Here is a 24,139-nt window from a genome sequence, read left to right on the forward strand (position 1 = left end):
GGGGATTGCCCTATTTCCTTTCTTGAAGAGAGGAATTACATTTGCCTCTCTCCAGTCCTCAGGTACGACTCCAGTGGAGAGCGAGGATGCAAAGATCTTCGCAAGTGGCGAAGCAATTGCATTTCTCGTTTCCCAAAGCAGCCAAGGACAAATCTGGTCTGGGCCTGTCGACTTGTCAATCTGAATTGTTTGACAAAATTTTCAACACATCAGCTTCCTCTATCTCTATCCATTCCAGCATGCACACCTGCTCTTCAAAGGTTTTATTCACTACAAAGTCGTTCCTTTCGTAATAGACAGAAGCAAAAAACTAATTTAGGGCTTCCCCTACCTCCTCAGACTCCACACACACATTCCCTATGCTATCCCTGATCGGCCCTACTCTTCCTTTGACCATTCTCTTATTCCTCACATAAGTGTAAAAATGCCTTTGTGTTCTCCCTAATCCGTTCTGCCAAGCCTTTCTCGTGCCCCCTTCTGGCTCTCCACAGACCATTTTTGAGCTCCTTCCTTGCCTGCCTGTAATCCTCGAGAGCGGAGCTTGACCCTTGCTTCCTCCACCTTATGTAAGTTACCTTTTAACGAGAAGCTCCACCGCTCTCGTCATCCAGGGTTCCTTTATCTTACCACTTCTTGCCCGACTCAGAGGGACATAATTATTCATCACTTGCAACAACTGTTCCTTAAAACAGTCTCCACATGTCTATAGTGCCTTTACCATGGAACAATTGCTCCCAATCCATGCTTCCTAACTCATGTCTAATCGCATCATAGTTTCCTCTTCCCCAATTAAATATCCTCCCATTTTGCCTAATCCTTTCCTTCTCCATAGCTATGTAGAATGTGAGGCAGTTGTGGTCACTATCACTAAAATGCTCTTCCACCACAAGATCAGATATCTGCCCCGACGCGTTTCCGAGCACCAAGTCTAGAATGGCCTCTCCCCTCGTCGGCCTGTCAATGTGCTGAGTTAGGAAACCCTCCTGAACACACCTTACAAAAACATCTCCATTCAAATCTTCTGCTCAAGGAGGTTCCAATCAATATTGGGAAAGTTAAAGTCACCCATTACAACAACCCTACTACGTCCACACTTTTCCAAAATCTGCTGACCGATGCTTTCTTCCATCTCCCTGCTGCTATTTGGGGGCCTGTAGTAAACCCCTAACGAAGTGACTGCTCCCTTGCTGTTCCTAATTTCCACCCATACTGACTCGGTAGGCAGATCTTCCTTGACAATGGAAGCTTCTGTAGCTGTGATACCCTCTCTGATTTGTAGTGCTACACCCCCTCCTCTTTTCTCCCCCCTCCCTATTCTTTTTAAATGCTCTAAACCCTGGAACATCCAGCAACCATTCCTGCCCCTGAGCAACCCATGTTGGTACAGGGCAGATATCACCTATACACCAAATCAAACAATAGGCTTCCTTCCCTAAAGGCGGCAAAGCAAGCCAGCTGGGTATTCATGACAATTTAACCAACTCATGTTCATTTTTATTGATATTGGCTTTTTATTACCAGATTTCAAATTCACAAACTGGTGATATCAGAGTTCTTATTTTCTGGATTACTGATGCATAACATAACTATTACCATCCACTTAAGAATAAACCTATACACCACTGAGCAGCACTAATTTTAGGTTTGCTTTGGTCCAAAGCAATGCAGGTGACAGACAACTAAGAGGATGAAATCACTGATATCATGTCAATCTTTTTGAAGTTCGGCACACACCATCTCTTCATGAGAACAACAGTATCATATAGAGCAGTTAAGGGTCTCTGGTTACGTATTGAACAATTATTTCAGAGAGCGTGGCATGGCCTGTGCTAAAATATCAAAAGTAGCCTTCAGAAACATTGTTCCAGTGAGCAATAGGGCAATCTGGGACATAGGCTCCCCATCGTAGATAACAGAATGAGACAGTACTGATTATTTCAAAACAGAAATAGATACATAATTCACTGAATTGCCTTCAGTGGATTATTCTTTTTTCATTTCTCCCACATTTACAACTATGGTACGATTTTTCTTACTCTGATAAAGAAGTTGGAATAGGCCAATCCCCCTCTCTCAATTACATTGTCCGCAATACTGGACTTCAACAGAATAAAAATTGAGAGATTGTAAAACAGGCTGCAATATGCCGTTTCAAGACATCGGAAACCTCAATCCCGAATAGTGTAGGACATGGTTAGTCACTGCCTTCCGCCAAAATGGAATAGAGATTGTTGTAATTTTGAATTGGAAACACATGACAGAGGTCTTTCAATAATTCAGAAAATTCCACAATTGCAATGGGCCAACAATTCCTTAGAAGCGGAAATTTGCTGGACTGGAAAATGAATTAGGCCCATAAGGTCAAAGTTAAATAGACTGCATTTCACTAAAGATTATATTCTGCTCTGTACAAGAAATAAACTACTGTCATGGTTTACAATTAACCTAATTCGACTGGAGTTTTAAAATCAGACTGCCTTCTTAAAATGTACATATGAGCATGCAGTAAGTTGTACACTTTGGAGGGGGTCTCATTTCTACAGTCTCAAGGTCTCAGTCATTAGACTGGTACTGGCAAAGGCAAACTATAAAGTTTGTTACAGGAGTGCTCAGTGACAATGAACACAAAAAGTACATTAAAACCTGGTCAACGTACACAAATAGCATCCAAGTTACAGAATATTACCCCTCTTTGGCCTCCTTATCATCAGTGACTATCTTCCTTGGTGATCCAAACTGGGTCAGTTTCACATCTCTCACTTGTGGTAAAAACAATACTATAACCTTTGAGTCATTCTGCCCCTAAATATGAACATATTATAATGGATGGCCAACTGTACTCACCCCATCAAATTCTATTAAAAACTCTGTTTTTAAGCGTCTGCTTGCATCATGCTCTCCTTCTCGCCTCTCACAAAGAAGGCTATCTATTTCATCTGAGAGAAAGATCAATACATTTATGAACAAACAAATCTCACGTTGTCAGATAGAATTTGCAATACACTAACGTACAGTACTACCAGATATAAACAAATAATGCTAATGGGTACAGATTTTTAAATGCTGGTGCTGCACTCACCAATGAAAATGATGGATGGCTGAAGCTCTCGTGCTGCTGAAAAGAGAGCTCTCACCAACTTTTCTCCCTCTCCAACCTAAAATAGAAACAGCTTCTAAGGAAGTGATCAAACAATTTAGTTCTATCAACTTACCAAAACATTAATATGGAAAACTGTTTTAATGCATAAAAGTGAAATTAAACATTCAAAAAGGGTGCCGAAAGTTAAATGCTTTATCAGCTACAGTAAAATCTGTTTAAATTTTACATCATTGAAAAGTATTATCCATGCTTTTGAACCAGTGGAATCAAGTGTTGACTTTTTTGTTGCGAGGAAAAAAAAATCCCTTAGTTGGAAAACTTCTGGATTCAGTTTCACAGAAGACCAAGCTGTGGTCAGAAGAAGAGTTTCTCCTAGAGAAAGAAGTTAGCTCATGACAGGAATAGGTTACTTCAGGGTCAAAATTTCATTCAAAAAATTCCAGACTTGGTTAGGGGGTTATATGAAGCCAAGTTGAAACTCAATTGTGTGAACAATTAAAGAAAAAGCTATCATGCTATCAAGACTAGGAATCGAAAGAAAATTAAACCTGTAGAAAATGATAGAAAATGGAACTGTGATATTAGAGTTCTATAAAGTGATAGTGTTGGGATAGATGGAATTTTGTTTCAGTATTTCAAAACTGCAATTATATGTAAATAACTTGGTTTGTTCTATTATATCTTCATTTCTTTTGTATGATAAGCTTTTGTTTTATTGTCAAAACCAAACCTGCAGCTATGTGTACTTATTCTTCTGTGAAGGACCACATTAAATAATAAAAAATGTTCTATAGGCCAGATTTCAGTTTGGGGTCTGATGTGTCCAGTAATAATATACAGTGGGATCATAACACTACATTCGGACGCTGTCAAAATTACTCACGTATTTGGAGGTTAGACTTGCAGCACTGATATTGAAGAATGTTGCATTGGATTCGGAGGCGACAGCTTTGGCCTACATTGAAACAGAAGAGGTGACTGAGAAACGATAAATGCTTCACACGCAACACATTGACAAAAGCACGCAAATGCCCTTTGATTGAAATCTCTAACTAAACCTTAAAACTGCAAAAGATAAGCCTACTGGATCACATTTACTGATGACCTAGTTAAAACCAATGGCAATGAACACAAAATCGCCTTGTTCTTATGAATAGGTCAGTAACATTATGTAACATATTAATCGAGCAGGACATCATAGCAGCACCAGTAACTGAGTGCAGACACCAGCTTTGACTTTCATTTGATGATTTACTCATTACAGATTTCCTTAAAGTCTTTAACCTATATAAACAAATGTGACAGTGCATGGGTAGTGAGGTACGATTGGCTGTTTGGAAACCAGATCTGGAGGCTGTGACAGTAGCACCCAAGAATTGGAGTGTAAAATCCTGACTTTTGAGATTTGTAGATTTGTTAGGAGTAGAGAGTGAGAATAAGAAATCTGATTTGGTGGGTAAGGTTGTGTAATTGGTTCCTAGTTTATTGTTTGTCATTGGCAAGGATTACAACAGCAGGAGAAGCTGGCCTCCTTCAGCTCCTATATGGGAAATCAGAGACATTTCCAGCATGCATGGTGACTACAGATGCAGGAAATGTGTTCAGCTGCAGCTCCTGATTTGCTGCATGGGGTAGCTGGAGCTACGGATAGACTCACTAAGGAGCAGTTATGATGCGGAGTACATCATCGACAGCGTGTTTAGCGAGTTGATCACACCACAAGAAAGAACTACACCAACAGAAAAGCGCTGGAAGACCACCAGGAAGATGAGTAAGCATGGGCAGGCAGTACAAGAGCCCCCTGTGGATCAAAGTATAGACAAGCAGTATGATAGGGGACTCTACAGTCAGGGACATAAATGGTGTTTCTATGACCGTGCGTGAGACACCAAGATGGTCTGTTGCCTCCTTGGTGCCAAAATCCAGGATGGAATAGGATATTTTGAAAGGGGAGGGTGAACAGCCAAAGGTTATGGTCCATACTGGTATAATGACATAGGCAGGAAGAGTCACGTGGTCCTGAAAAGGGAATTTAGGGGGTTAGGTATAAAGTTGAAAAGTAGGACCTCTAGAGTTGTAAATTGTGTGATTACTTTGTGCCAGAAATAATAAGATAATACAGCTGAGTGCATGGCTAAAGAGCTGATGTAGGAGGGCGAGCTTCAGATATCTAGACCATTGAAATCTCTTCCAGGGCAAAAACTAGTGTGGCAGCAGGGTGGAAACCTGAGCAGTAGATCAAGCATGTGGAGTGATTGAGGAGAAGGTCAACATTAAGTCAAGTAAGACTAATAGGAAGAACAAAAGGAGAAAGTGAGGACTGCAGATGCTGGAGATCAGAGCTGAAAATATGTTGCTGGAAAAGCGCAGGTCAGGCAGCATCCAAGGAGCAGGAGAATCGACGTTTCGGGCATGAGCCCTTCTTCGGGAATGAGGAAAGACATTTTCCTCATTCCTGAAGAAGGGCTCATGCCCGAAACGTCGATTCTCCTGCTCCTTGGATGCTGCCTGACCTGCTGCGCTTTTCCAGCAACACATTTTCAGCTCTAATAGGAAGAACAGGCAGGGCCAGGTTAATGAACAGGCAGTCTGCTATGCATTTATTTTAATGAAAGGAGTATAACCAGGTTTTCTTTTGTTTTTTTTATTATTAATTTACTGCATGAAGCAGCAGCTGGCTAGGCCAACATTCATTGCCAACCCCTAATTGCCCAGAGGGCAGTTAAGAGACAACCACATTGTTGTGGGTTTGGAGTCACGTGTATGCCAGACCAGGTAAGGATAGCAGTTTCTTTCCCTAAAGGACATTAGTGAACCAGTTACAGCCTGGATGAGTACATGGAACTATGATGTTATAACCAATACAGAAACTTGGTTGAGAGAATGGCAGGACTGACAGCTCAATGTTTCAGGCATGTTAGAGAGAGATGTAAAAAGGGGTGGGGGAGTTGCATTAGTGATTATGGAAAATGTCACAGCTGCCGTTAGATGAGGTCTTGGAGAACTCATCTACTGAGGCCTTATGGTTAAAATTCAGGAATAAGAAAGGTACAATCAATATGATAGGGCTCTACTGTAAGGATCCCAATAGCCAGCAAAAGATAGAGGAACACATATATAAGCAGGTCATGGAAAGGTGTAAAAACATCAAGATTGTGACTGGCACTCCCTTAATGCCAGGAGTTAGAGAGGGCAGAATTTGCTAGGGGCATCCAGGATGGGTTCTTTGAATAATATGCAGATAGTCTAACTTAGGAAAAGGCATAACAGACCTTGTACTGGGACTGAGCCTAGCCAGGTTATCAAAGTTTCAGTAAAGGAACAATGATCATAATTCCTTAAATTTTAAGATAGCTATAGATAAAGATAAGAGTGATTCTTGGATGAAAGTGCTAAATTAGGGGAAGGCTAATTACAACAGCATTAAGCAGGAAACTGGAGAAATTAGATTGGGGAATGCTGTTTGAGGATAAATCTACATCTGACATGCTGGACCGCTTTAAAGACCAGTTAATTAGATTTCAGGACCAGAATGTTCCTGTGCGGCTGAAAGAAAGGGATGATAAGGTTAGGGAACTCTGGATGACAAAAGCTACTGAAAGTTATGAAGAGAAAAGGAAGAACATACAGAGGAACCTCGATTATCCAAACGAGATGGGTGGGTACTATTTCATTCAGATAATTGATTAATCAGTTAATTGATTTCCTCTAGGGCTCAGTTTTCTGTGAAGTCTGTCCCAGTTCAGGTGACTAGGCAGTAGCACACTGCACATGTGATCCCACCCCAACCCAGTCTGCCCTCCCACCGCCCCCCAGCCCTGTCTGCTCCCGGACTGTACACCAACAGGAAGATTATTGCTGCTTGTGTGGGATAAGCCTCCAAATAGCGCATATGTGCGCGACACACACACACACACAGATAGGTCCCACCTCTGCCCTGTACAGGACAATTATCTGGGGAAGGGAGGTTTAGAGTTCACACTTGCGTAGAACTCCAGGAAAAGTGTGGGGAGAGAGGGAGGGCGGGAGGTCAGTCATTTGAAGACGGTGCCTGGACTGTCCTCAGCAGCATTTCAGTGAGCAGAGTTAGTTTTTAATCATTGTACCTGTAAACAAAAGACACAGCAGGGTTAAAATAGTTTTTTTGACGTAACGTTTCTATTGGGACCTAGAGATCCCCTTCGGATAATTCAATATTCGGATAACTGAGGTTCCTCTGTATAAGGTTTAGGAAACCGAAATCGGACAAGGCCCTTGAGGAATATAAAGGGAGCAGGAAAGAGCTTAAAATGAGAAGTGAGGTGAGCTAAAAGGCACCATGAAATCATCTTGAATTCTTGAAGTAGGATTAAGGAGAATCCCAGGGTATTTTATACATAAATTATAAGCAAAAGGGAAGCTATGGAAAGGATAGGTCCACTTTAGGACAAAGGTAACTTCTACCTGGAAGTGGGTGAGGTCCTAAATGAGTAGTTTGCATTGGTATTCACCAAAGGGAACAACACGGATGACGGTAAGGAGGATGGGAGAGTGGGATATTAATATTCTAGGGCATGTTAATATTAAAAAAAGGTGGGTGGTGGATATCTTGAAAAGGTATAGAAGGTAGATAAGCTCTGAGGACCTGATGGTGTTTATTCCAAGACACAGAAATTAGCAAAGGAGGAGATTGCTGGAGGCTTGACACAGATCTTCATATCTTCTTTAACCATAGGTGAAGCCCCAGAAGACTAGAGAACAGCCGACATCACTCCTTTCTATCAGAAGGCCAACAGGAATAATCCAGGAAACTTCTAGGTCGATCAACCTTACATCAGTTATAGGGAAATTGGAGAAAATTCTTAGGGACAGGATTTACTTACATTTGGAGAGGAATTGGCTTATTAAGGATAGTCATCATGGCTTTGTGAAAGGAGGTCTCGTCGCTCAAGTTTAATAGAGTGTTTAGAGGAAATAACAAAGATGATTGTTGAGGGTAGGGCAGAGGATGTAGTCTACATCGACTTCACTAAAGCATTTTACAAGGCCTCTTAGGGTAGCCTTGCCCAGAAAATTAAGTCACATAGGACTGACAGTGAGTCAGCAAGTTGGATACAAAATTAGGAGACGGTGAGATCTGCAGATGCTGGAGATCAGAGTGGAGTGTGTCGCTGGAAAAGCATAGGAGATCAGGCAGCACCTGAGGTGCAGAAAAACTGGATACTGGGCAAGGGGTGGGGGAAAGAAAGGCAGCAGCACGTTTAAAAAGGTGAGAGGGGGTAAAAGTTTAAAAAAGGAAGAAATGACCAAAGGAAGTGGATTTTCTTTTTGAAACAAAGGGTGGCAAGTGCCTTGAACCCGCTGCCTGGGGAGATGACAAAATCAGTTACAGTAGCAATGTTTAAGTGGCATTTAGACATGAACAGGCATGGAATAGAGAGATACAGACCATGTGCAGGCAGATGGGATTAGTTTAGAATGGAATCATGGTCAGCACAGACATACTGGGCTGAAGGACCTATCCCTGTGCTGTTGTTGCAATAATGTACATGTTATGATACTTCTGAACAGAGGCAGAATACCAGGAAGCAAGTTATTTTCCAAGAACAGCAAGATGCACTAATATGGTGTTTTTAATACAGTAACTGTTTCAAAGGTGTGTTACAGGAGCTCACTCCAATACAGTGTTCCAGGTGGATAATCTTGCATTAAATTGCACTTTACGACCAGACTTCACAGAAGTGTTTTATAACTAATTAATTGCTTTTGGAAGTGTAGTCACTATTGTAATGTAGGAAATATGGCTGCTGAGCACTGATCAACAAACTGCCACAAATAGCAAATGATAATCAGATCTCTCTTTTCTGTGTTGCTGACTGATGGATAAATGTTGGCCAGAACACGGGATAACTGGCTCTTCAAAACCAGCACCACGATTTTTCACATTCACCAAGTAGGCTGATAAAACTTCAGTTTAATGCCTCATCTGAAAGATAACACCACCAGAGTGCAATTTCTCAGTATCACCTTGAACCTCAATTTCTGTGCTCAAGCTTTTGAGTGGGGCTAGAACTGTAACCCTCTGATAGAGGTGAGTGAGCTACTAATGGAACTATGACTGATACTGTTAGCCAAGTTCTGTTTTCATATTAATTTATGGAATATGGGCATCACTAGCTGGGCCAGCATTAGTTGCCAAACCCGAGTTGCCTCTGAGATTATACAGATGTGGTATGGTAAATGACACCCTAGGATAGTTAGGAAGGTCAGAAAGGAAAATGTAGCAGAGTTGCATTACTGGTTAAAGATGATATAAACACAGTATTGAGGAAAGATATGTCAGACAATGTAGAATCTGTACGGGTACAGTTCAGAAATATCAAGAGGATAAAAACACGAATGGAGGTAGCATACAGACCACCAAACTGCGATGATGCTGGAAATTGCATTAAATAGGAATCACAGATGGATGCAGTAAAGGAAGATCTGTAATTAGGGGCAACTTTAATCTGCCTATAGATGTGAGAATCAAATTAGTCACAATACCACAGTGGAGGAATTCCTACAGTGCATACAGGATCGTTTTCTGGACCAACATGTTGAGGAAGCAACTAGAGAACAGGCCATATTCAAATAGGTGTTGTGCAGCAAGAAGTGAATTACTGTGAATGCAGTTGAGACACCTCTTGGGGATGAGTGACCATAAGAGAATTCTTCACCAAGATGGAGAGATAGTTGATTCTGAGACTAGGGTCCCAAGTTTTCATAAGGCAAACTGTGATGGTGTAAAGCATTTTAGATGGCTACGGCAGATTGGGAAAGGTCACTGAAAAGGAATCTCAGTGGACTGGTAATGGCAAACATTCAAAGAGTGAATGGGCAAGTTGTTTTATTATTGTCCAGCACAAGAGTGCAAAGAGAACAATAGTCAAACCAGGGATACGAGAGAAGTCAGAGATGTTTTTCCATCTAAAACTAATCTATAAAAATTGGGCAACAAAAAAAAACCCAAGGAATGGAAATAGTTTAGAAGTCAGCAAAAAAAAAAAGGACCAAGGGATTGATTAAGAGGGGGAAAACAGTACGAGTATAAGGTTGTGGGGAACATAAGCACTGACTAAAACTTTTTATAGGTATTTAAAGAGAAAAAGGTTGGTGAAAATTAATATTAGGTCCATTACAGTCAGGAATGGGAGAATTTTTAGTAGGAAACAACAACAGCTGACAAACGAAATTCATATTTTGCTTCTGTGTTCTCCTTTTTGAAAACAAATAACATACCAGAGATTATGCGATACACAGGGTTTAGGGAGAGGGAGGAACTGAAGCAAATCTGTATTCATAGAGGAAAAAAAAAGTGTTGGAGAAATTGATGGGATTGAAGGCTGATAAGCTCCCAGTGCCTGATAATCCTGAGGTCAGTGTATTTAAGGAAGTGACCCTAGTAATAGTGGATGCATCGGTGGTTCTTTGCAATCTTTAGCTTCCAGAATAGTTCCCACAGATTGGAGGGTAGCTCATGTAACCCCACTATTTAAAAAAAAAGAGGGGAAAGAGAAATCAGGAAAGTACAACAAATCTGATGTCTGTAGTTGGGAAAATGCTGGTGTCCATCATTTTTATTTGATCTGATATATTTATTGTCACATGTATTTGTTATAAAAGTGAAAAAGTCTTGTATCGTGTCACCGCTCTCTGGTGCCATCTATAAACACAAAAATAAATCAAAACATGGAATACAAAAGACAGGAAATTAAAGAAATAAAGAAAAAAACGTATTCAACTTCTTGATTGTGTCCTTCTTGTTAAGTGCTCCGTCATGCTTCGCTGTTCCAATGGAATAAAAGTTGCCACTCTTTTGCCTCCACTGATGCCCTTGTAACTGAGTCCTTACTAGACCTCGCCAATTCAGATGCCATCAATGCTGCAGAGTACCTCATCAGACCAAACTCGACTCAGTCACTGCCATGAATCTGCTTCAGGCTCATCTCGCTGATTCAGCTGCTGCTGATGCAACCGGGTCTTGTACTGGGCCCCAAACTTGCCTCTGCTACCACCTTCATTTGTGCTAGATGCAGATGCCTCTGGGAAATCAAAACTCCAGACAGAGTGTGGAACTCACTATCAGAGAAAGTGATGGAGGCCAAAGCATTGTGTGCTTTCAAGGTGGTAGATCAAGCTCATGGCTAAAGGAATCAAGGGATATAGAAAGAGGGGAGGACTAAAAAGGTACTGAGCCCAATGATCAGCCATGATCATATCAAATGGCAGAGCAGGCTTGGAGTGGAATGGCCCACACCTGCTTGTATCTTCCATATCTCTACACAGAAGGTAGAGGAGAGATGCCTTCTTGAACTGCTGCAATCCATTTGTTGTAGGACCATTCACAATATTATGATGGAAGCAAGTCCAGGACTTCGAACTAGGAATATCAAAAAGGAACTATAATATATTTTCAAGTCAGGATGGAGAGTGGCTTTTCAGGGAACTTGCAGGTGGTGCTGTTCCAATGGATCGACTGTCTTGTCGTTCTAAGTGGTAGCGGTCATAGTTTGAAAGTTGCTGCCAAAACAGCCTTGGTGAATTCCTGCAGTGCATCTTGTAAATGGTATGCAATGCTGCTACTGAACAATGGTGGAGGCAAATGGATGTTTATCTATGTGGTGCCAGTTAAGCAGGCTGTTTATCTTAGACGCAGTCAAGCTTCTTGGAGCTGTACTCATCCAGCTAAGTGGAAAGTATTCCATCACTCTCCTGACTTGTGTCCTATAAATGTTCGACAGACTTTGGGGAGTCAGGAGGTGAATTACTTGGTACAAGATTCTGAGCCACTGAACTGCTCTCATAGCTTCAGTATTTGTATGACTAGCCTGGTCAGATTCTGGTCAATAGTAACCCCTCATGTTGATTGTGGGGGATTCAGTGAAGTGAAAAGGTGATGGTTAGACGCTCTTGCTGCAGATGGTCACCGTTTGTCATGGTGAGGTGTGAATATTAGTTTCCACATGTCAGTCCAAATCTGGATATTGCCCTGGCCTTGCTAGATTTGGACATGGATGGCTTCAGTATGAGTCACTGTGAATGATGTTGAACATCCCCGCTTCTGACTTAATAATAGAGGGAAGGTCACTGACAAAGCAGCTGAGGATGGAGTCGTCAATAAAGTTTAACACTGAAAAAAGCACAGCAGGTCAGACAGCACCCGAGGAGCAAGAGAGTTGACATTTTGGGCGTAACCCTTCATCATGAAGGGTTATAGCTGAAACATAGGCTCGCTTGCTCCTCAAATGCTGCCTGACCTGCTGTGCTTTTTGCAGTGTTACACTTTATTGGTTCTGACTTCTCCAGCATCTGCAGTTCTCCTAGTTGAAGATGGTTGTCAGTCAAGGAGTACCTATGCTCAACTCACTTTCTTTCTGTCTCAGAGGTGAGAGAGCTACCCACTAAGCCAAACCACAACTGGAAATGTTGCACAAGTAAAACACTTTACTTCAGTTCACCACGATACATGTAACCAGCTAGTTAAATCATGACAAATAAGCAGCCATTTCCACTGAAATCCTTTTCACTGGCAAAGACCCTACACAAACTAAAACACAATTTGGTCTCCATAGCTAGTTTCAGAAGCATAATGATCTGAAATATGGATGGCATCATAACTCTGTTACGTACATCTGTCAAGAATTATTTCAGCCATTACTGCAGAGTGTAACGATATAAAGGAAGGCATTCTAACCATATAAAAAAGAACGAGGTGAGCTCAAACACACTTTTGGCAAGAATGAGGCTTCTACGCAAGAGCTTCAACTGCAATTCTAACAGAAATATTCATTGAAAATATTCTTGCACCAAGGAACATGAAGGGGTCCAAACAGTTGTAGTTTCAAGTTCCACATCAGTAATTTGAGCCATAAAGTTTAAGCAGAGATTCTAGTGCAGCACTGAATAAGTGCAAATTGTTGCTTTATCTTTTTTATTCAAATGGAAAAGTGATGTTTATTAGTTTGCCTTGTAATGTAAACATAAAAGATCTAAAGATATTATTTTGGTACTAGGTATTATTATCCGATTATCATCGCATTGCTCTTTGTGGAACCTGCAGTACCCAAATTACAAAATAAAAGTGATATTTCTTTGGGTGCAAAGCACTCAGATATCCCAAGATTATGGAAGCACTGTATAAAACAAACTCATTCTCTCTTCTGCATTAGCCTCATTTCTACAGTCATAGCTTTATTAAACAGCTATAAAATTCATTATAGCTTTGTATACATAGATTAAGTTGAAAAGTATCTTTTGCACTATAAACTTACACTACTGTGCTGAGATGAAGGAGTAATTTTGCTCTTCCTCTACTCTCTATCAGCTCAAAAAGGTGTCACAAACAATTAAAGTTTCAATGTATTTTGCTGGCTATGATTTGCAGAGTGAGAACATAGAAGTTTGATTCTGTGGTGTTTGGATTGTACAAATAGCAGCTGTTCACCCTTGATCATGCTAACAACAATTTTGATTCACAAGACCAAACTGTGACACAATGAAGCATGGCTTAACACTAAAGACTTACAGCATTTGTTACAAGTTAAACCAAATCAGGAAATAGATGGTACAAAAGATCATACATTAAGGATAATATGGATACATCACGGCTGTGGATATACAATACCATACACATAAACCTTACATACCAGCATTGTCTTCCCATTTCCTGGTGGGCCAAATAGCAACAATCCCCGAGCAGGAGCTCTAAGACCAGTGAACAACTTGCATAAAGAAAAAGGCAGAGAATAAAACAGGATTAGAAAACTGAAAAGTGAACCATTTTGCATATTAGAAATGTCCAATAACAGGTCATTAATGAAATAACCTCCATTGGAAAACAAAAATCTTTAACATAATATGAAAATAGCATCCTTGAAACATTGGAGTCATTGAACTATTTTAAACTGCAGGCAAACAAGGCAGTTGATTCGTGCACAGCAAACGTAATTGTATTGTGGAAACCACTTCACTCCCTTCACTACCAGAACAAAGACTGGTTCTCAAGAGGAGGTTATTTGCATGCTTAGTCATTGGAATATGCCCAGAATATAAAAGGGATAGGGCCCAGTCAATAAAAACACATAGTAGCATAACACAATGAAATCCCTTATCTTACTGGAGTTCCAACTGAATATCATGTATAAACATAAGATAATCACTAATAATTCCAAGAGATTCAGGAGAAACCTCCTTACCTAGTGTGTGCTCAGAATGTGGAACACATACAGTAGTTGACGTGAATTGCATAATTATAATTTAAAAGTAATATAGATAAATAATTAAAGGTCAAAATGACAACAAGGATATGCTTTTAGGATTTGACGAAGAGGGGTGGAAAGAGGCTCTTTTGGAGCATAAGCATTGGTAAAGTTGGTTAGGCAAAATGGCCTGTTCTTATACTGTGCATTCGATGCAATTATACATGAGAACATTCTTTAAATAAAATTTTGTTTTAAAAACCGGATGTTTTGAGAATGCCTTCAACATAAAACCAAAGTTACCAAGAGATAATGATCGTGCAGCTGACTAATAGGATCATGAATAGATATTCAACAACAACCTTCAAAAAGAAAACTGGAAAAAGTGATTGAAGCAGAAAACAAACTGCAGGGATATTAGAAAATACAAAGGAGTGGATTAAATGGATTTTTTGTTTTTAAAAAAATAAAAACTTGGTAGAGACTTCAAATGGTCAAATGGAGTAATTTCCCTTCCCTTTTAAGGAACAAAAGACTACTTAAAACAATGTTTAAATTTTCACCCATTTCCTTTTGTTGGATAGAGGGTACTACCTTTTTCTCTTCACTACATGATCACCCATTACATATGGTAAACTCCGTATATGTTCTGCCTTAGTTTTATGTTCTATCCTCAATTGAAAAAAATCCCCTTTTGGTTGAAGGCTATAAGCATTCCATAGACTAGGATATTATACAATTGCAGCTCAGTTTCACATGGGCATGAGTCCACTGCATGAAACCACTTATACAGTGTACTTCTAAGACCACTTGTGTGGTAAATATAAATAAATCACAATAATAGTAACTTATCTAAGGTTGGCCTCGACGGGAATCTCACTTAGTTACAAATGCTTCTGAACATGTGGGTCAAGTCAAAATTTAAGATGGGCTATCTTGAATTACCTAAAATTTCAAAGTATGAAATCAAAGCAAGACAGCGAGCAACAAATACCACAAAGATTTTCAGGTGCATGCATTTTGCTTACCTCAGGCCTAAGAGATGGAAGAATGACAATCTCTTGCAATGCTTGTTTTGCCAGCTCTTGCCCAGCAATATCTTCAAAACGGACAGATGGTGCACTAAGTAAGAGATGTTATACTTCCATCAATTCATCTGCAATCACCTAGGCTCTTCAGTCATTTTTCTTTGACCAATGATTGCCTTTGAATACAGGGTCCATCCTCTCTCTTTCTCTCTCAACTCCACCGATTCGCTTACTCCCAACACATCTACCAGAATATTTCCACTAATACTACCAGGCAGCACAATTCTGTCCAAACTCAAACACCAAAAGACATGCATTACGATTTTGCAGTATATATTAAACGGCTAATATTTTCCTCGACTTGTCTCTGATTCACGATTCAGTACATGCTCCTAAGTTTCTTTACATCAAACCTACTGATATAATTCAGCAACTAGTGATGGGTAATTAATATTGACCATGCCCATAACTTTATCCCGTGAATTGCGTTTTAAAGTACAAAATACCAGGTGTCACCAACACTGACTAGAACATCACTGATCATCTTTGTAGAGTACCAAAGAATCTTTAGAACTACTTAAGTTGAACAAGACCTTGGCTTAATTCTATCTGAAATACACCAACTCTGGTGGGGCACCACTGTACTGAAATTATACACTATATGAAGTACAAGACTTGGCCTATGTTTTAACTGTCATTAGATGTACAAGTAGGATAAGACAGCTAGATACTTTTCAAAACTTTGAGAACTAACATCAAATATTCATCTGATGGAAATAGTTTTGTATTTTCCACTTGCATGCATAATGCAACCAATATCAATGACAACACAAATTTACCTGTCCACAACTTCATTCAGAATTACGTTTGCCAGCTTGCTATCGACATTTCGAAAATTTTTCAAATCCATCTTCTTTCGAGGAGTTGCACTAGGAGTGGTCGGTTTGTTTGGTCTGATGGTACTTTTTGTACTTGTAGCCTGCAAAAAGTGCAATTTCGAGCACATGACAAACCTTGAAGCAAGTGGTTAAGGTTTCAAAAATGAAAGATTCAGGCTAAGTGCAAATCTCTCTGGCTCTACACTGTTTTCGTAAACTCCTCCATCCATATAACCCTCCCTCTCTCAAAGCCTCTACCAGACCTACAACCCTCCATCTCTGGTGATGAAAGGCATACGTATGAATATTTTAGAAATAAGGATTTGGATCTTAAAAGAGGCAGGTGGAGGTGAGTAAGTTCTGTGAAGATATTTTTGTTTTAAAACAAGTCAGGAAGTGATTTGGAACAAATGACCCAAGTGTATCAATTCCAAGAAAGCATGTGATGGAGAGAACACTCACTCGTAAACAGATGGAATGTTTGTACTTCCTAGCTTACACCAGATCAGAAAACCATCAGTTTAGATTTGACTTCTAAACAGCAGGCTCAGTCAGTTTCAGAAGAATCAGAAAAAGTTCAGTTCAGAAGGGAGGGTCGTTGAGGCAGAAAACCTCAACCTTTAAAAAAGTACTTGGATGAGCATCGGAAGTGCCATAACATTAAAGGCCACAGGCCTAGTGCAGGAAAGTGGGACAAGTATATTTTTGGCGGTACAGACTTGATGGGCTGAAAGGCCTCTTCTGTTCTGTCTGATTCTATGATTGTAAGGGGAAACAGTTTTTTCCTAACTGGAGAACCCAGCTTTAGTTGGGGTGCCAGTCACTAAAGATGAAGGGTTTTACTTTTGTACGGTGGATGTAGGTTTGCTCGCTGGGCTGGAAGGTTCATTTTACACCCAGAACCTCAACTTGAGCTACATACCTTCTCAAAACTTGCTAACTTTTGTACTGTTTCCAAGCCATGAGAGTTTGGATAGAAATCAAGGTTTTAGAACTAAAAAAATGTTTTAGACTCAAAAGGAATTGTAAAATTGCATCCAAAAGCCTAGGGAAAGAAATTGGAAGGAGGCATTTAGGGAAAACTTGAACAGCTGAGATAGGGGTGACAGTTCTCTGGAACTCTACCGACGAAAGAATAGTAATAGGGAAAATGTTGAAACTTTGTTTTGCTGTTTTTGTTACTATCTTTCTACCTTTTTAAGATCTGTTTGATTTATTTCCCCCTTTTTTATGCTGGATTGTTAAAGAACACCTGCAGCCTTGTGTAAATATGTTTCAGTGGCTGATCACTGTGGTAAACAACTGAAAATAAATGCAATTTATCAGGTTTCATCCCAGGATTAGACCTACCCAGTATTACCATCAACTGAATTTGTAATATTCTCTCTAGAAACCACAGCTGCCTTCAAGTCTGTAACATCTTCCAAACCCAATACTAATCAGGGAAAGTCAACATGTTTTGTGAAAGAGAAATTGTGTTTGATAAATTTACTAAATTTCTTTGAAGAGATAGATTAAAAGGGTGGATTAAAAGGGAACCAGTACATGTATTTGCATTTCCAAAAAGCATTTGATAAATTGTTACATACAAGGTTATTACAGAGAAGTTCAGAGTGTTGTGGCGATATATTAGTATGTATAGAGGTTTGGCTAATTAAAGGAAACTGAGTCAGATTCAGTGAATTATTTTCAGATTGAAAAACTGCAATTAGTGGAGTGCTGCAGCCTCAATTATTTCTGATCTATATTAATTTTTTTTTAGGTGAAGCAACAGAATAATGCAGCCAATGTGCTAATGAAACAAAGGTAAACAGGGAAATAGGAGAAAGTGAGGACTGCAGATGCTGGAGATCAGAGCTGAAAATGTGTTGCTGGAAAAGCGCAGGTCAGGCAGCATAGACGTTTCGGGCATGAGCCCTTCAGGAAATAGGGAAATAAACTAGAGGAACATAGAAAGATCTACAAAAGAATAGAGTGGGAAAACATTAGCAGGTGAAACAATGTGGGAAAATATGAAGTGATCTACTTTAACAGGAAGATTAGAAAAGCAAATCTTTTAAATAGGGAGCTGTAAAATGCTGCAATATGTAGGTATCTTTCTGTTCTTGTCTATGACTAACAAGTTACCATGTAGGTATAGCAAGTAAGTGGGTAAAAACAATGACTGCAGATGCTGGAAACCAGATTCTGGAGTAGAGTGGTGCTGGAAAAGTACAGTAGTTCAGGCAGCATCCGAGGAGCAGGAAAATCCGACGTTTCGGGCAAAAACCCTTCATCAGCAAGTAATTGGGAAAACAAATGGAATGTAGCCCTTTACTAGAAGGAGGATGGAATATAAAAATAGGGATTACTTGCTACAACTGTACAGATATTCATGAAACCACTTGGAGTAGCGAGAACAGTTTGTCTTTTTGAGGAGGAATATACTTGCATTATAAGATATTCAGAGGAAGCTAAGGAAGGCAGATACCTGGGATAAAGGGACTCTCTTAGGAGGAAAGGTTGTGTAGGATGGACTTGCAGTTTAGGAAAACAAGAGGTGATCTTACTGGAATACACAAGATTTGGAGGTTGATCAACATAGTAGATGCTGAGAGGATGCTTTTTCTTGGGGAATAATGAATTGCAGTGGGGGAAAAGTCTCCCAATTAAGGAAGAGAGGAAGAAGAATTTCTTCTCAGAAGATCATAAAGTCTTTGGAATTCTCTTTCACAAACAACAGGGGAGGTTGGGCCATTGTAGATGTTCAGGACAAAATTAGACTTTGATTAACAGGAGTTATTGAGAATTATGTGGGACAAGAAAGTACTACAAATGGGATAGTGGCCTTATTCAGATTCATTTAGCGCAGAAAAGGCACTTCAGCCCATTGAATCTACACAGACATAACCACTAAAAGTGCAATAATCCCAATTTCTTGCACTTGCCCCCATATCCTTGAATATTGTGATATTTGAAGTACTCATCCAAATATTTTTTTTAAAAAGGTTGTAAAGTTTCTGGCCTCCACTACCTTCCCATTTCTACCACCCACTAATGAGAAAGGTTTTTTCCCCAAATCCCCTCAATCTCCTGACACTCACTATAAAATAATGCCCTCTCGTGATTGACACTTCAATCATTGAGAACAGCTGCTCTCTACCTCACCTTATCCATGCCCCTCAATTTTACACACAATCGTGTCCTCCCTCAGTCTTCTCTATTCTAAGAAAGCAATCCAAGCCTATCTAGTCTCTCCTTATAGTTCAATTTCTTCATCCCCAGGCAACATCCTGGTGAACCTCCTCTGTACCGTCTCTTGCACTATCATATGCTTCATGTACTGAGGTGACCAGAACTGCAGACAGTACTCCAGTTGTGGCCTGACCAACACTGTACTACTGCAACATTATCCCCCTTGCTCTTATACTCTATGCCACAACTGACATAAGTGTCTCATATGGCTTCTTAATTACCCTAATCCCGTGCTCTGCTGACTTCAGGGACCTGTGAATAATTACCCCAAGATTCCTCTGCTCCTCCTGGCTACACAATGTCCTGCTATTCATTAAATACTCCCTCAACAGCTTTCTGCTTCCAATCAGGATTAAATACCATCTGACCAAACCATGTATATCTTCCACTAACCAACATCATCTTTGCTATTAACCAAACAATCTTAGTGTTGTCTGCAAATTTGCTTAACATTCCCCCTACATTTTCTTATTAGACAGTGCAGTAGGCTTCATAAGCCAAGAGATCTACTGCTATTTCTATTTTCTATGATTTTATAAATCTTCTCTTGCTTTGTAACCACATCCAAATATACAACCCTACCATCCAACCTCTCTACATTCAGACCTACAAATGTCCTTTATTCTGAAAATTCTTCCACTCTATAACCCCCTCTATTATTTTTCCAACACTCCCTTACATTTCTGGATTTCTTCACCCATCACTGGTAGCTGTGCAGAGGCCAATTAGGCCCCAAACCTTTGGGTTCCCTTTCTAAATCCCTCCATCTCCTCCCCCAGTCTCCTCCTTTAGGACAGCCCTTAACTATGCCATCTTTAACCACGCTTTGTCACCTTCTCCTTCTGTGTTTGTGAGACAAATTTGTCAGAAACACATTCATGTTCTGCTTGAACACTTTACTCTTCTAAACACTATCACTCCACTTATAAATGCAAATAATTGTTATTCTCTTGAAGTTAAAATGTGAAGACAGGTTTTTCAGATAATTATAGGAAATGTTCAGCATATTTAAATGAACAATGTAATCTGTTCTTACTTTGATTAATCCTCCAGAATGCTGATATCATAAAACTCTTTACTTCCTTCTTCCTCCTTAGATCCTTGTATTCTCAAGAAATTAGCCATGTCTGAATGCTATTAATTAAGCATCAATTACCACTTTCAATGGAGCATTCTTCATTGCAGTTAGACCAAACTTTTATTGCTTCCATTATGTTCTACAGCACAGGACCACAAGACAAAGGAGAAGAAATTAGGCCATTCGTCCCACTGAATCTGCTCTGCCATTCAATATGATTGATGGTTTCTCATCCCTATTCTTCTACCTTCTCATCGTAACCCTTGAACTCCTTGACAATCAAGACCCTTCTTCTCTCAGTCTTAAATACAATCAATGACCTGGCGTCCACAACCTTCTGTGGTAGTGAATTCCATGGATTCATCACTCTGGCTGAAAACGTTTCTCCTCATCCCCGTTCTAAAAAATCTTCCTTTACTCAAAGGCTGTGCCCTCGGGTCCTAGTCTCTCCTACCAATGGAAGCATCTTACCAACATCTACTCAGTCCAGGCCATTCAGTATTCTTTAAGTTTCAATTAGAGACCCCTCTCATCCTTCTAAACTCCATAGTTTATTGACCCACAGTTTTCAAAAGTTAAACATATGTTAAGCTTTTCATTCCTGGAACCATTCTTGCTGACCTCCTCTGAACATGCCCCAAGGCCAGTACATCCTTCCTGATATATGGGGCTCAAAACTATGCACAATACTCCAATGTGATCTGACCAGAGCCTTATAGAGCCTCAGAAGTACATCCCTGCTTTTACATTCAAGTCCTCAAAATAAATGCCACTTGCCTTGCTAACTACTGACTCAGCCTTGGGAGTTCTAGTCCAGGATTCTCTCAAGTCTCTTTTCACTTCAGATTTCTGAACTTCCTCCCCAATTAGAAAATAGTCCATGCCTCTATTCTTCCTACTAAAATGCCTGACCTCTCACTTTCCCACATTGTACTCCATCTGCATTTCTTTGCCCACTCTCCTAACCTATCCAAATCCTTCTGCAACCTCCCTGCCACCTCAATTTTACCTGTCTCTCTTCCTATCTTTGTATTGTCTGCAAACTCATCTAGAATGCCCTCAGTTCCTTCATCGAGAGATCATTACTTTATAATGTAAAAAGTTGTGGCCCCAATACTGAGCTTTGCAGAACACCTGTCAGCAGCTGCCATCCTGAGAAGGACCCTTTTATCCCCACTCTCTGCTTCCTGCCAGACAGCAGAGCTTCTATCAATGTCAGCAACTTGCCTCTAACACCATGGGCCCTTCACTTACTCAATAACCTCCTGTGTGGCACCTTGTCAAAGGCCTTCTTGAAGTCCAGGTAGATAACATTCATTGGCACTCCTTGGCCCAACCTGAGCGTCACTTCCTCAAAGATTTCTAGCAGAGTTGTCAGGCATGACCTCCCCTTGACAAAACCATGTTGACTTTGCCCTATTTTACTATACACTTCCAAGTATTCAGAAATCTCATCCTTCACAATGGATTCCAGGATCTTACCACAACCCAGGTTAGGCTAATTGGTCTGTAATTTTCCGTCTTTTGCATTACTCCCTTTTTAAAATAGGGGTGTTACATTAGTGATTTTCCAGTCTGGAACCCTCCCTGATTCTAGAGATTCCTGAAACATCACCAGTCATACCTCCACTTTCTCTTCAGCTATCTCCCTTGGAACTCTAGGGTGTAGTCCAGCTGGTCTATATCTGGTGATCATTGTATCTCTGATTTATCAAGTTTACCATGTCTATTTCCTAAGGCATTTTGAGCATCCATATAAAAAGAATTAGCATTAAATATATTGACAAGCTGACAGAGAGGTGAGACCATTAGAAAGCTCTTTTAGTAATCCAACATAAATAGGGTGGCCAAATAGTTCTTCCTGTGATTCAAGACAGCCCACACAATTGAACTGAACTGACTACATAGTTCATTAAAATATATTAAAGGCATCAGAATATTAAAGCAAGTTACTGACATAAAAGAGAATTGCCAAACTAGAGAAAAGCAAATGGCATTGACAATACAAACATTTAAAAAAAAAGCCAACTTTTGTTCAAGTCAAAACTTTGAAGGCTGTTTACCAAGTGTGCTTTGAAAGACTTAAAAGGTTTCGTGACTTAATATTTTGTAAGACTATAGTGAATTGCCCAGTCAACGTGCATAAAAACCCATCACAAGTATATATATGACAAACCAGCTGCTGAGTAAATACACAAACCGTTTCCACATTCAAGCCATTTTAAGCCTTGGTTCTTGCCAATCCTTGAAGACATAGGGGTGCACCCAAGCACCCTACTGAAGTTTAACTGACTGTGAATGTGCAAGGAGGCTCCATTTTAACAGTGTTAACTTTGATATAAATTAAATAAAGCTCTTAAAAATTGCTTTAGATACAGTACAGAAGTGTAAACAAATTATTTCCCACTTCTCTGGACAGAGCCAAAACCCTGTCACATGCTTTCCATCCTATCTGCTCACAGCTTTCTCCCTCTTCCAGTTTATGGCTCATTTCATCCCAACCATGACGCATGCAGTGATCCAGGACAGTGACTCCACCCTAACCCATGTTTCTTCTGTTTCACTGTCACCCATGTCTATTGTCACCTTACTTAATCAGGTCTACTGATTCCACCTGTTATCAGTAGTACTTGTACTGTCATCAAATTATTTTAGATCAGTAATGGGTGGCAGTGGTTAGCACTGCTGCCTTACAGTGCCAGAGACCCGGGTTCAATTCCCACCTCAGGTGACTGACTATGTGGAGTTTGCACATTCTCCCAGCGTCTGCGTGGGTTTCCTCCCACAGTCCAAAAATGTGCAGGTTAGATGAATTGGCCATGCTAAATTGCCTGTAGTGTTACATGAAGGGGTAAATGTAGGAGAATGGGTCTGGGTGGGTTGCGCTTCAGCGGGTCGGTGTGGACTTGTTGCCCCGAAGGGCCTGTTTCCACACTAAGTAATCTAATCTAATACAGACTTAAATGTTGTATAAACTCATCATCTTATGTTTGGTGTAACCTGGTTCTTCCTAAAATGTATTTTTAACCAGCCCCCCTGCTTCTTTACAGCTTGCACGTACAATGTACTGTTAAGCTGCCTGCTACTCATAACAAATACAAGGTTAAAAAGGTTCTTTGCAGCCAGGCAGTGAAGGGTCCCAAGCCCTAGAAACTTGCCTACCCTCAATGTCTCTTGCATTAATAAGTCACATCAGACAGATAAATCAGTAGAACAGGTATTATGGGTGTGTATAAGCATGACAAAGAGAAGACAAATGCCCTGTTTTGTTACCTTAGCAGTAGAGGTACTGGGTTGGGCTGGCATTCGTGAACTTCCAGTACCGTTGGAGATTCCACTATGGCTCTGGGCCCTCTGGTGACCACGTTGCCCTGGGGACGTGATTTTTGCTGTGTACTTGGAGCGGGGTAGGGAATTACTCGTGTGGGTCAAAGGATCCTTTTTCTTTGGGACAGCTCCACTTTCTAGAGACAAATAAAGACAATTGGAGTCAGAACAAAGACCATATGATCAGCGGTATTCTAAATATACACAGTCATCTACAGTTACTCAATTTACTGCAAAATGTTACAGTAAGAGCATGTGATAATGTTCATTGCTCA

At 40.2% G+C, this 24,139-nt stretch overlaps 1 protein-coding gene across 2 annotated transcripts in view; it reads right to left on the bottom strand.

The window, feature by feature from the left end:
* Positions 1-24,139, bottom strand: part of spast (spastin) — an 82,723-nt gene that overhangs the window by 13,415 nt on the left and 45,169 nt on the right. For both annotated transcript variants that reach the window (XM_043680713.1, XM_043680722.1), the window contains 7 exons: positions 23,811-24,001; positions 16,187-16,326; positions 15,348-15,441; positions 13,768-13,842; positions 3,984-4,055; positions 3,080-3,155; positions 2,845-2,936 (listed from right to left, as the gene is read on the bottom strand). In XM_043680713.1, the coding sequence (XP_043536648.1) occupies positions 2,845-2,936; positions 3,080-3,155; positions 3,984-4,055; positions 13,768-13,842; positions 15,348-15,441; positions 16,187-16,326; positions 23,811-24,001 (740 nt within the window). The remainder of the gene's footprint in view (positions 1-2,844; positions 2,937-3,079; positions 3,156-3,983; positions 4,056-13,767; positions 13,843-15,347; positions 15,442-16,186; positions 16,327-23,810; positions 24,002-24,139) is intronic.

This window comes from Chiloscyllium plagiosum, chromosome 3, assembly GCF_004010195.1.
Source record: "Chiloscyllium plagiosum isolate BGI_BamShark_2017 chromosome 3, ASM401019v2, whole genome shotgun sequence".
NCBI classification, from domain to species: domain Eukaryota; kingdom Metazoa; phylum Chordata; class Chondrichthyes; order Orectolobiformes; family Hemiscylliidae; genus Chiloscyllium; species Chiloscyllium plagiosum.